The sequence below is a fragment of the Coptis chinensis genome, chromosome 1 (assembly GCF_015680905.1).
Source record: "Coptis chinensis isolate HL-2020 chromosome 1, ASM1568090v1, whole genome shotgun sequence".
NCBI lineage: Eukaryota > Viridiplantae > Streptophyta > Magnoliopsida > Ranunculales > Ranunculaceae > Coptis > Coptis chinensis.
This window is the reverse complement of record NC_141456.1, coordinates 52,889,972-52,902,425: the sequence shown is the minus strand read 5'-3', so window position 1 is coordinate 52,902,425 and position 12,454 is coordinate 52,889,972. Positions and strand designations below refer to the sequence as shown.

The 12,454-nt window shown below is 36.7% G+C and overlaps 1 protein-coding gene across 2 annotated transcripts; it reads left to right on the top strand.

Moving 5' to 3' along the window:
- Nucleotides 1-336: 336 nt before the first annotated feature.
- On the top strand, nucleotides 337-7,582 carry LOC147524516 (binding partner of ACD11 1-like). 2 transcript variants are annotated; one of them, XM_086603627.1, is made up of 6 exons: nucleotides 337-496; nucleotides 686-728; nucleotides 3,704-3,807; nucleotides 4,997-5,072; nucleotides 6,677-6,760; nucleotides 6,868-7,582. In XM_086603627.1, exons 2-6 carry the CDS (start codon nucleotides 693-695, stop codon nucleotides 7,429-7,431), a joined length of 864 nt encoding a protein of 287 aa, XP_086459753.1. In that variant the 5' UTR covers nucleotides 337-496; nucleotides 686-692; the 3' UTR covers nucleotides 7,432-7,582. The 2 variants fall into 2 exon arrangements, with proteins under 2 accessions (XP_086459753.1, XP_086459763.1); XM_086603637.1 differs by having other exon boundaries at nucleotides 491-603.
- The last annotated feature ends 4,872 nt before the right edge of the window (nucleotides 7,583-12,454 follow it).

Below are 12,454 nucleotides of genomic sequence, written 5' to 3'. Positions count from 1 at the left end.
TATTATAATTTTCATAATAATTTAATATAACGGCACCCGTTCATAGAACGGGTTCGAAAACTAGTGTATTTAGATACTAAAAAAACAAAAAACAAAAACTAGTCCACGAACTTTATCATGCAATCAATGGATGGTTTGTAATAACAAAGGGTATTGAATTGTCGAAAATAATTTGAAAGTTGGAAAGTGAAAACAGGGTTTTGGGGTGGAGACAGCAAATACGGGGCTTCTCTCACTAGAACGTGTAAAGCGACATAAAAAAAGAAATGAAAGCCCTGCTTGGCAGTAGGAAAACAAAACGATACTTTGACGGTTAATATACATATACATCCAAGCACGACATAAAATCCTGATTCCACATCATCATTTATTATTATTATTATAGTCGTTCTTCATTTCAATTGAATCTCACAAGAGAAAAACCGACACAAACCGTCTCTCTCTCGCTCAGACAAACCATCTTCATTTCATCTTTCATATTATTATTATTATTCAGGTCGGTAATAAAACACCATTTCATTTTTCATTATATGTTCACTACTATTTTAATACGCTTAACATTTTGGTCCCAATCCTGTAAATTAATAATAAGAGTTCAGATCTGTGAGTTGATAGAAACTATTCTCTTAATAATAAAAATATAAGACGCTCGTTATATTTACTTTTGCTTTTCTTTTCTTAACAGGGTTGTCATGGATCAGAATTACCCATCGTCATATAATGCTAAGGTGAATTATGAACTTTCTTATTTACTATCTATTCTACTTAGCTAGTGTGTTAATACTTAATACATGTGTATATGATGTTGGCATGTGTATACTTAGATTGAATTGAGAACTGTTTTAGGCATTTTGCTCGCTCATGTTGCAAGTAATGCTTTGGTGTTTGGGCATTTATGTTGGTCATCCTGACAAGTTTTACATTAGGTGTTGGTACTTAATATTCTTAGTATCCCTATACAGGGTTATTAGGCCTCTAAATTTTCTCCTGTAGTTGTCTTTTTTGTTCTAGTGTGCGTCCTTAGATCATACACTTACTGTATATATATCCTTCTGAAGATGCACTTTAAGGAAGCAATTTTAGAATATTTTATCCTCTATGCTATGGCTATTTAGGTGTGTGTCTGTGAATCATTTATTCATTCTTTTTCCCTTCTTGGTGAGTCTGGAATGGTTCTACTCTTTTGTCAATGGTCTACTAGGTATCAAGTAGTTGGCAGTCTTTTGGAATTTGAGAGTTTTCTTGGAGTAGGATCAATCTTTTTGTGCTTGATACCTTTTGCAGTCCTGGGATATTTGCCTATTCTGTAGAGAGAAATAAAATAATATTTGAAGGAGCGGTGGCTTCTTGTAGTTGGTACATTGGGTTTATCAGTTTTGTTCATTAATACCCGACTTAGGACCCTCCTCTCCTTAGTAGGCAAAAGGATTTGTTTAATCCAGTAATAAGAATTTAGTAGATTCCACAGTTTATGTTTTTTGCTTAATGTAGTTCAAAATTGAGTGTATAGAAACAAACATACTACCGAAGTTCAGAACAGATACCTATTTCCAGAGTAGATTGAATGCTGCTTCAGATGTTGTTTCAGGAGTTGCACATTCTTTATGTAATAAAATTAGATTTCATTGATTTGCACAAACTTTAGCAGATACACTTGATTGAAGGGTCAGTGGGCGTCTGTGTAGGAACTAAGACATCTCAATTTTCAACTAGGACAATCCTTTTCATCCCATCTCTTACTCCCTTTGCAAGGCATTAGAGTAACTATGATACATCCCCTAACAGATTCTACTGCATGTCAACATGAACTCTCTATTGACATCGAAGGCACTTCACTCTGATTTGGCCTTGATAATTCCAAGTTTCAAACCTTAAAGGGGGATGAAAGTCCAAGAATTTATGGTCCACTTGGACTCCTTTGTTTTGTAAATATGTAATTTGGGTTGTCCGTTTTACCTTATTGCCATAAGGAGCTAGAGATGGGATGGCAAATGAGGAGTGGGCTAGGGCTTCTAACCTAGTTCGATATGTCATAGTTACCATGCAGAGGCATGTTACCCTTTTTTGGTTGTAATGTTTTGTGTTTCTACTTTAATAAAATTTCATTTTACCCATCAGATAAAAACTGCATTTTGTGTTGACAACAATAAAGATATGGCTGATGCATTTTGACTTCATGAGCAAGTACTACGAGCTTTTGGTTTGACAAATCATTTAATATGTACCTTTTGCATCTCACTTCTAAGTTCTAACTGTGTACAAGGTGTAATCCACCTTTCTTTTAAGCTCTTAGTTACTTTCTGGAAAAATCCACTGGTAGGTAGTAATCATTTTTAAGTATTCCGTCTTGATCTGGGTTTAATATGCAATTAAGTCAGATGGCATGACATGCAATCACTATTGACATCCAGGAAGTTCTTTTCGTTGGTGTTTAGTGACTCTTACCTTCAAGGATGAGATTCATAGATCTTTTATTAGTCCATTCAAAAACTGGATAAGAAATGATATATATGGAAGCTGTTGAATGAACTCCACCTCTAGTAGATTCCAAACGAGTTCACGACCAAAAGTGACCCTATAATATGAAAGGAGAGCTGCTTTTTGGGGAAGATAATCTTTCCACACTGGAGATCACCCTTAAAAGAATCAGCTCACGTTAATGTCTAACCGGGATCGTTGGATAAATCCATAACATTATTGCGTTAGACATCTTCAAATGAGCTGTTTTTTTTTTTGTGTGTGATTATGATCTCTATCGTGGGGAGATTATCTTCACCAAAATAAAGCCGTTTAAGTCATTTCTTCTAGTGGTGGAGTTTTTTTGGAGTTCATTTAGTTGGGGATTGGTATAGCTTAGGATGCAGTTGAGTTGGAAGTTTTTCACCATCTTTCTTTTTAAGTATATTTCAAGCATGCATGCCCCTCGGCTCTTCAAAAAATCTTCATTTCTGAATTAGTAGATTTTGATTAGTTGCTTGCCTTTTGTAATTTACAGCCTGCAGTTGAAATTTGAGAATGTTAACTACCGAAAAGCTGAGCATATAAAAGAACATTTAAAAGTTAAATAACAGTGGGGTTCCAGTATAGATTTGAAACTTCTTCATTAATATCATTGGTGCTTAAGCAGTAACTGAAAACATTATTGCCAGCAATATCCACCAGAGTTGGATCTTGTATCAAAATTGACCAAGCTGACCTCAACCCAGCCAAACTTTAGGAAGTTTTATTTTGGGTATTATCTTGTGTCCTGGAAGCTTGAACATTCTGATTTTGTATACATGAATGTGAACAAACTTTAGCCTGGTCTGTATCTCTGCATTTTGTGGTTCTCTTAAATATTTCATTGAACATATTTTGGTGAGGCATTTTTGTTCTTCCAATCTAAGGGGCTAGTGTACGTACTGAACTGTTACCAGGTCAAAAAATCTGCCTCTTGTGGATAGGAATTTGCATCTGACTGATTTTGTATGGTAGTTGTTGTCATGATGTGCCAAACATTATTTTCTTTCTTATTCGTGCTGTTTTTTTTCTTATGTAACTTGCAGTAAACAGAAAGGAAATTTTATAATATTTTATTAGGCAGCATATAATTACCGCTAGGAGATCTGATTGTGGTTTGTGGTTGCTAGAGAAATAGAACCATATATTTGGCGGTTAAATTCAATGATTATACCTGTTGCTGATTGTATCCCTCCTGTTGTAGACAAGAACAGTGAAAGTGAGCAATGTTTCCTTAGGCGCGTCCGAGCAAGACATAAAGGAGTTCTTTTCCTTCTCTGGTGATATTGAATATGTTGAAATGCAGAGGTACTTTTTTTTTAAGCGTGTCATAGACTCATAGTTATTGTTGTTACAAAACTTATCCTAGATGTAGTTTCTAATCACTTAACCACCCCCACCCCCCTTTTGACCCTTATGTGAAATTTGATGTCAAGACCTTGGGATCCAACCCTCCAAGGCTTGACCAGTTTCCCACTGGTCATATTCATTCTATATGAATGAAGAGATTTCGTGAATTCCAAGCCTATACACTTTTCAGAATCAGTCTGAAGAATGCAATGATGACATAAGAAGTTACTAGTGTCTGGGAAGAACTACCTGAAAAAATTATGTAAGCCACAAAGACAAATTTATGTAAGCAATGTTAAATCAGTTCGTTCTATGCATTTACTATCTGTAGTGGACAGGTACCACTTAGGCAACAATAACATGGATTTGTAAAGTTTTGGCTTTTTTAGAATCAAAACCTACATGAGTGGGTCTGGTTTATATATTCAATGGTTCCTTTTCCATTTCGTTATCATTTTTTAAGAGCAATGTTCGAGCACAACGAATTAAAGCTGATTTTCTGGGAAGACAACATAATCAACTAATTCTGACTCTTAATATGGTCAATACTGTGTTGCAAAATCGAATATTCTGAACCAGTAAATTGACCCAGAAGAGGTTTTTACTGGTCCACTGGTCAAGCCTTGGGAGGTTGGGCCCTAGATCTTCAGATCAAATTGCACCTTCAGCATGGCAGAGGAATTTAAGGTTTCTGGGGAATAAAGTTGTATTTACCAAAACAGAAAAAGTTAATTCCAGAAGTTGAGAACAAGTTTGGTCTAGGTTAGTAATTTGAAATGAGCTGATTTTTGCAGGTCTTTCATATGGATCAAGTTAATGATGTTGACAATTAAATTAGCAAGCTCACACATTAATTAGAATTGTCACAAACAGAGATCTTACTGTTTATAGTGGTTAAATAATGTAGTCCAAACCATTTATAGACTAAGGCAATGCCCTCTATCTACTAGTTGAATAATTCATGAACCTAGAATTCTGGAATTATGGAATATATTAGCATCCAGTGAATCCAAGAGTTTGAGGAAATATTGTATTAGTATCAGTGTATCCAAGAGTTTGAGAAATACCTTCTCTTTCTTTCTTTTTCCCTTTCTCTTTTGTTTACTAAATTCTATCAATAGCTAAGGTCTCTGTTTGTTTAATGCAGTGGGAATGAACGATGTCAAATTGCGTATGTTACTTTCAAGGATTCACAGGGGGCAGAGACTGCACTTCTCCTTTCAGTACATTCCCCTCTCTAGACTTTCTTATCATGTTTATGTAAATGTAGTGTTCTTTAGTATAATATCAAGTTGATAATATTTTGTTACATATTTACTGTTTATATTCTCAATTGTGGGACATGTTTTTCTTTTAGCTCAAACCTACCTTTAATGTGTAGACTGAAATAGTGAAATGTTAACCTGAACGTGAAAGTTGATGCTTAGTGCCTTGTTAGCAAATGATGCCTCTTTTCATAACCTTGGCACTAGTTTTCTTGTTATGTGGAGGTGACCAAACCGAAAGCGATTTTATATAAAACAACACTGCTGTTCTGGTGATGTTGATGCCTAGGTGGCAGTGACCATGCTGATATAGGTTTGGGACAAGTCTTGCAAAATGTTTATATTAATAAGAGGATAATGTCATAGTAATAATAATGATTGCAATAAATGTAATAATATCAATGATTTTAATAATTGTAATGTTATGACAATAATGGACTTACCATTACTAGTAATAATAAGAGTAAGATTGTAAGAATGATATCAATTAGAACAAGAGTAATAAAACTGATACAATAATAATGTTATTGTTACAGGAAATAATAAGAATATCAATATCAATCAGTAATACTGTTTAGATTGTAACTGATTTATTCCTAAATGATGAATTTGCCTATACACTTAAAGCTACCCGAAATTTTCGTGGGTGAAACTTTCGGGTACCCTTTAAGTTTCTTTTTTATCCAACAATTCATTGGGTGAATACACCAATGATGCTGTTAACTTTTGTGCCTGTGTTGATGTTCACTTTATCCATTGGTCCATCTCGTTCACCTTATGTAATGTCTTAAAGCTACCCATTCAGAGAACGGACTATTGAAGTCGTAATATTCCAGAGAAAAGGCATGGATGGGAGAGATGTTCCAGCATTGTACTTTTCAGAACTTAGGACCTGTCATCCAGATGCTAAGAAGATATTTTTGGTCTTTCTTTTGTTCATTATATCGAGAAATAAATATCACTGGAGGCCTACTAGCAGGCACATGTAACATATCTGAACGTATTTACTATTATTACTACGACTATTGTATTATTATTATTACCATTATTGCATCTATCATAATAATTAGTATCATTGCTATTATTTGTTGTTTATTAGACACTGAACTATCCATTTGTATTGCCGTATTGGTGACAACTATCCAATCTGTGATAAAGCGAAGACAACTATTTCAAGTAACAAATAGCACTGCAGGCGTACTTGCAGGCATGCAACGTGGCTGTCTGTATTTTATTCTTATTATTCATTTGTATATTAAAAAAACTCACATACCTGAATGTTTGTATTCTCAGAACCTCTCCGCAACAATGACTGAACCAATTTAGGCCTGACTTACCTTACATGAAAATAAAGAATAAGACAGAAGGGAGAATAATTGGTTTACTATGTGATAATAAGTAACCTTGTTGGATGCACATTAGGAAATCTTATAGTTGCGACTGATCCTTGATTAGTACATTCTTCAGTTTATGTGGAATATTGTGCTACAGTACACTTCAGTATAGCATAAACTCTCTCTGCTTGTTTCTGAAAGATAACTAGGCATTTCCATTAATCTCAGGGAGCAACAATTGTCGATCTGTCTGTGACTATAGCTCCAGCTCCAGATTACCAGCTGCCACCTGCTGCTTCTGCTCCACCTACTGTAAGATTTTATGATTAGAGGTTTTATTCCTTTGGAGTGGATATTGTAAATTGCATGGTTAGATGAAGAGCTAGTTACTGATTTTTTCCTGTTCTCTTCTGGCGAAGGAGAACAAGGTTTCAGGTGGTGCTGAGTCTGCTGTCCAGAAGGCTGAGGACGTTGTCAGCACCATGCTTGCGAAGGGCTTCGTTTTAGGTAAAGATGCGGTGAACAAGGCAAAAACCTTTGATGAGAAACACCAATTCACATCCACTGCGACTGCTAAAGTTGTTTCGCTTGACAAGAAGATTGGGCTTAGTGAGAAGATAAGTATGGGTACATCAGTTGTGAATGACAAAGTCAAGGAAATGGACCAGAAGTTTCAGGTTTCTGAGAAAACAAAGTCAGCCTTTGCTGCTGCTGAGCAGAAGGTCAGTACTGCGGGATCTGCCATCATGAAGAATCGTTATGTATTTACTAGTGCATCATGGGTAACTGGTGCCTTCAATAAGGTTGCAAAAGCTGCTGGTGAGGTGAGTCAGAAAGCGAAAGAAAAGGCTGGCATGGCAGAGGAGGAACAGAGGAGAGAAATGGTGGATGACTATGCCAAGATTCATCTTTCCGAGTCGCCAAAAGCCGAAGAAGATGAGCACCCTCACAAGCCCTCATCTCCACAGGGCTTGATCCTTTGAGCTTCAGTTTGATGTAAATATAGCTGTCTAAGCTTTGGGATGGTGGCATTTATATATACATCTGTTTTGTCATTGTTGTTCTAAAGTGGTAGATGTAGAATCTGTTGTTCCTTTTTGGATATGGTTGACAAAAATGAAAAGACTTTCTTTACTCTTTTGAATTTAAATTAGGGATGTGAGCGTCCCTGGCTTTCATTAATTGATAACACGATGATACGCAGTTCCTAGTCTATTTGTGGTTACAATATTATTAAGCCTTTCATCGAACGGAGGACAAAACATCAAAGTAAAGTTAGTCCTATTTAGGTACAGAGAGGCTAGATAATCCGTAGCGTTGTTCATCTCCATGTAGAAACGCCGGAATTCAATATACCCGGTCAAAAATCATTGGAAATGTTTGTGATGATTATACATAAAGCTTTGTATATTATTGTTTAGGGATAATTTGAGATACCCCCCACTTTGATCTCGACTTTTGAATTACACCCCCCCCCCCCCTAACAATAGAAATAGTTTTCATGACCATTCTAACCTTAAACTCAGTATCAGGTTATGCCAATGTGGCAAGAGAAGTCCACATCAGCTCTAAGAGTAACTGTTGATCATCACACACTAGTTGACGGTCCAGATCAATTCATTCTAATCTCTCTCTTCGTTGATGCCCAAACCCGAAACCAAACAATTGTGATTTGTTTCCCTTTTTCTAGCCATTGGAGACCATTTCTTCCCCACCCACCATTAATGCTATGATTTTTTATTTTTTATTTTTTTATTTTTTATTATTATTATTTTTTTTAAACAACTAGGGGTTAGGCACCCCAACTTTTATTTATATCAACTTCTTAAGTACAACTTTTCTTCTTTATCCCCTTTGATTAATTCACTAATTTTGTGATCCATGGGGGGCATAAAGTACAAAGGTTCATTACATTCACTGATTACATCTAAATCCTTAGTATGTAGCTTTGACATATAGTCTACCACTTGGTTACCTTCTCTCAAAACATGTTTGAAATTCACTTCTTCAAACTTCTTTAGCTCCACAAGAATCTGGGCAACTAAGTTACAATAGTGCCATGGTGGGTCCTCTTTTTTTGTCAGCACCTTCACAATACGTATAGAGTCAACTTGCACTTGCAATCTTTTGATATTCATGGCTGCCCCTTTGAGCCCTTGAAGTACTCCCAACAGTTCTTGATGTAAAACTAATAATTTCTTTGAGCTTGTAGTGAACGGCATTTGCACATCCCCATTCCAGTTTCGCAATGCCCCTCCATAACCAGCTCTCCCATCCTAAAGCGAGCCATCAGTGTTTAAAGTCGACATGTCAGTGGTAGGCTTCTCCCACTTTACCCACTGTTCTTTTCTCTATTTGAAATTTACTCCGATGCCTAACCTTGTCCACACCATTCTAATAGCCCCATCTTCCTTTACCTTATCTAGTGATTTCCCAAGATACACTCTCATGTTGTTCAGTGCCTTGAAGCTTACAGATTCAACATATAAGAATCTCTTTCTTTTGATGCACCAGTGTCTTTCATTCCATATAGCTTGCACAGCTGCACAAGTTAAAGCCCGAGAGTTCCCCCTACATAATCTCATAAGGTAGTACCACTCATTATGTGAGGATCTCACTCTTTCAGGTAACCCCATTGTTTTCTTGAAGTCTTTCCAGAAAACTTTTGAGTAATGGAAATCAAAGAATAGGTGAGCAGAGCTTACTTCTTGAGCATTACACAAACAACACTTCGAAACCCCTATCACTTTCTTGGCCATCAGTCTATTTTGGGTGGGAAGTGAACCAGAGAATAATTATCATATCGTGAAAGAGTGTTTGGGTACTGAGAGCTTTCCCCAAACAATCTTGAACCATTTAACCTTGCTCCTCACATTCTTAAGAGCAGCATATGCCGAGGAAAGCGAGAACTTACCATAACTTGAGAGAGTCCAAATTATTTTGTCTTCTGGCAAGTACGAATTAATCTCTGTGTCCATGATCCATTGTTTCGCTTCACAATCAGGAAGGTCAGTAATACACTTGCTCCATCCTCCATTAACAATCACTGAAGCAGCTGAAGCATTTTCTGGCACGTGGGCTAGGACTTCCTTAGCTTGGACATTCAAACTCAAAGGACCTGTGCACCAGGGGTCATGCTAGAAACTGGTGTTGTATCCATTTGCAATGCTATATCTCACATATTTCCAAGCTATTTCTCTATGCTTTAATATTCCTCTCCACACCCATGAAAAACCTTTGGCACCTTCTGTAGAAACCGTTATTTCAAAATAACTATTTCTACAAACTGCGAACACCACGCGCAGCGGAATTAATGGGTGTCCACGATTTGTGATTGGAAAACATACCTTTGAGAATCGGTTTTGATAACTCTGAGAATCCAAACTTTATGAAATCCGAAATCTACCTCCTGATCTTCCGTTGTTTTCCTTTAGAATAGATTGGACGTTGTGTGGACAACGATCTACCAACCCCCTTCTTTCTCTCAAGATCATAAATGAATTCAGATCTACTTTTCTTGCCTCTTTTTCAGAACAATGAATAGTCAATTTCGGCCAGAGAGAGATTATTCTATTTATAGGCTACAACAGGGACCATGAGGAGAAATTAGGGTTGGGCCTCCTGACGGGCTTGGGCTTCCCATGTTAAGCCCGTAACACCGCGGCCCAAGTCCGTCAACAAATGGCTTATTCCACTAAAGGCCATTGTTGCACTATCGCCCTAATCCCAAATTACGTGTCAGCGTTTATAGACTCCATATTATATGCTCGTTGATCTCTCCGTGTTTAAGATATCGAATGTCCGTTGATTAAGTCAAGTTACTGACAACTACATTAATCAACTTCTTATGTCCTTGAGTAGTACCACTCAACCTCATTGTCATGTCGGAATAAATCCACCTACTGGGGTTTACATGACAATCTTTTGAGCTCCTCGAGGGGGACATCATCAACCCGACTTCTTGCGGGACACGGATTCCTTCTATAATCAACAGCACACCTTACATACAATGTCATTACCCAATCCATCGGGTTTGTTGATTCACAAATGAATCTCACTCATTGATGATTTAAAGCAATGTACAATGCATGTAAGTGCCCGTTATTATATCCGGATTAGGAGGACAAACATCCATAATAACAGAGGCGTTTGTTCTCTTATATAGTCAGTATAATGAGAAACAATCACTTGGTCCTGTTCAATACACACAAAGTGTACTAGTGTAATCCTATAGTCAAGATAGACTAATACCAGATTATACTACAACCGTACCAATGGTTTGTCCAAATCTATCTAGGTTGTGAACGATTACTTATACTTTATAAGGTACTGATGATATGATCTTCTGTGTGTTCACACCATATCATCTACAACATAAAGTATTAGACACATGTGTATAACTAATAACATATATAATATGTATAACATTTGCCCATATGATTCTCATTCAAAATATAAAAAATTAGAGTTAATACAAAAGTAATGCTTTTAGTATATAACCCTATCACCTTCATGGTCCAAAAATGTTTGTTCTTGATATAGTTCTCCCGTGACCATGTTACCCATAAACAATTAGTTTTTTGGGCCAATTTCATCACTAATCCACAATAGGCAGCTTGGTTCCAAACCCTTGGGTCCACCAATCCTAGGCCTCCATGTTCTTTGGTTAGTCTCAGGATTGAATGATTTGCATGATGCATTTTTTTCTCCATCTTAGGACCAGACCAAATGAATTTGTTGCAAATCTTTGAGACCTTATCTAACAATGTCTTTGGTAGCACAAACGTCTTAACCCAATAAGTCTGAAAAGAAGTGAGTACTGAGTTGACAAGTTGCACTCTACATGCTCTATTCAAGTCCTTGTTCTTCCAATTTGAAATTCTCCCTGTAATCTTTTCAATGAGTGGTAAACATTCTCTAATACCTAGTCTGGTTGCAGTGAGTGGCAATCCCAGATAAGTGACAGGAGGTGTAACAAGAGAAATGTTCATAGCTTCTGCTAGTTCTTGGCCATCTTCTTCAGTCATACTCCCCATGAGGAGAGTAGTCTTGGCATTACTCGAGTGTAGCCATGTAGCCTGGGAGAAAGATTGCAGATATCCTTAATTGCCAATATAGACTCCATGTTGCCTTTTCAGATTGCTATGAATTACTGAACAACAACAAATACTCATACTAACATCTCTTCTTCCTTTCTTCATCATAAAATCTCTCGCCATTAAAGCTCCAATCTGAAGGTTGAGAAGAAATCTCTAATCTCTAAAATCTCTACACAACTAATTTGTTGCGCAATAACACTATTAAGGAAGAAATGTTGGTAAGTTTTGTGTTCGTATTGATATCATTATGTAAAAAAATGAATTGCTTTGTTTGAATTCATGTTGGTAGTTATGGTTTTTGGATCTAGAACGATGTGTGTCTTAAATGGTTTTTCAAATGTAAAGGGGTACCTTAAATGAAAATATGTAATAACACATGTTGTATTTTCTCTTACAGATTCAATATCAAATGTGTGATAAAGTAGGTCATCCAACTTCCAAGTGTCCATGGGTATATAACACGTGCAAAGATCCTAATTGTGATGGATTTCACATGCTTAACCTATCACAGACTTCAAGAAATCCTAATAGGAAGTAATTGAAGTGTCAGTATGGAAAGTGTAAAACTGGACTTCAATGGCTTGACGAGGCAATCTCATAAGGAAAAGATGGAATTGGAGAATCAAGCAATGACTGTTTTAAGTGTGGGGAAACAACCCATTGGATGAAGTAATGTCCATGGGTAGATTGTCACTATAATAACAAAATGTGTGATGGAAACATAATAGTAAAGACTACCCGAAATGGCTTGCAAGCTGGGAGTAATAAATATCTGACATGCCCATCATGTGGAAGTTACCAATGGCTTAGGGATGCAAAGATGGAGGCAAAAAATAAGAGTGACAACATCAGTGAGCCACCTGTTAGTGAGCCAACTGTCAGTAAACCAACTGTTGCAATCACAATG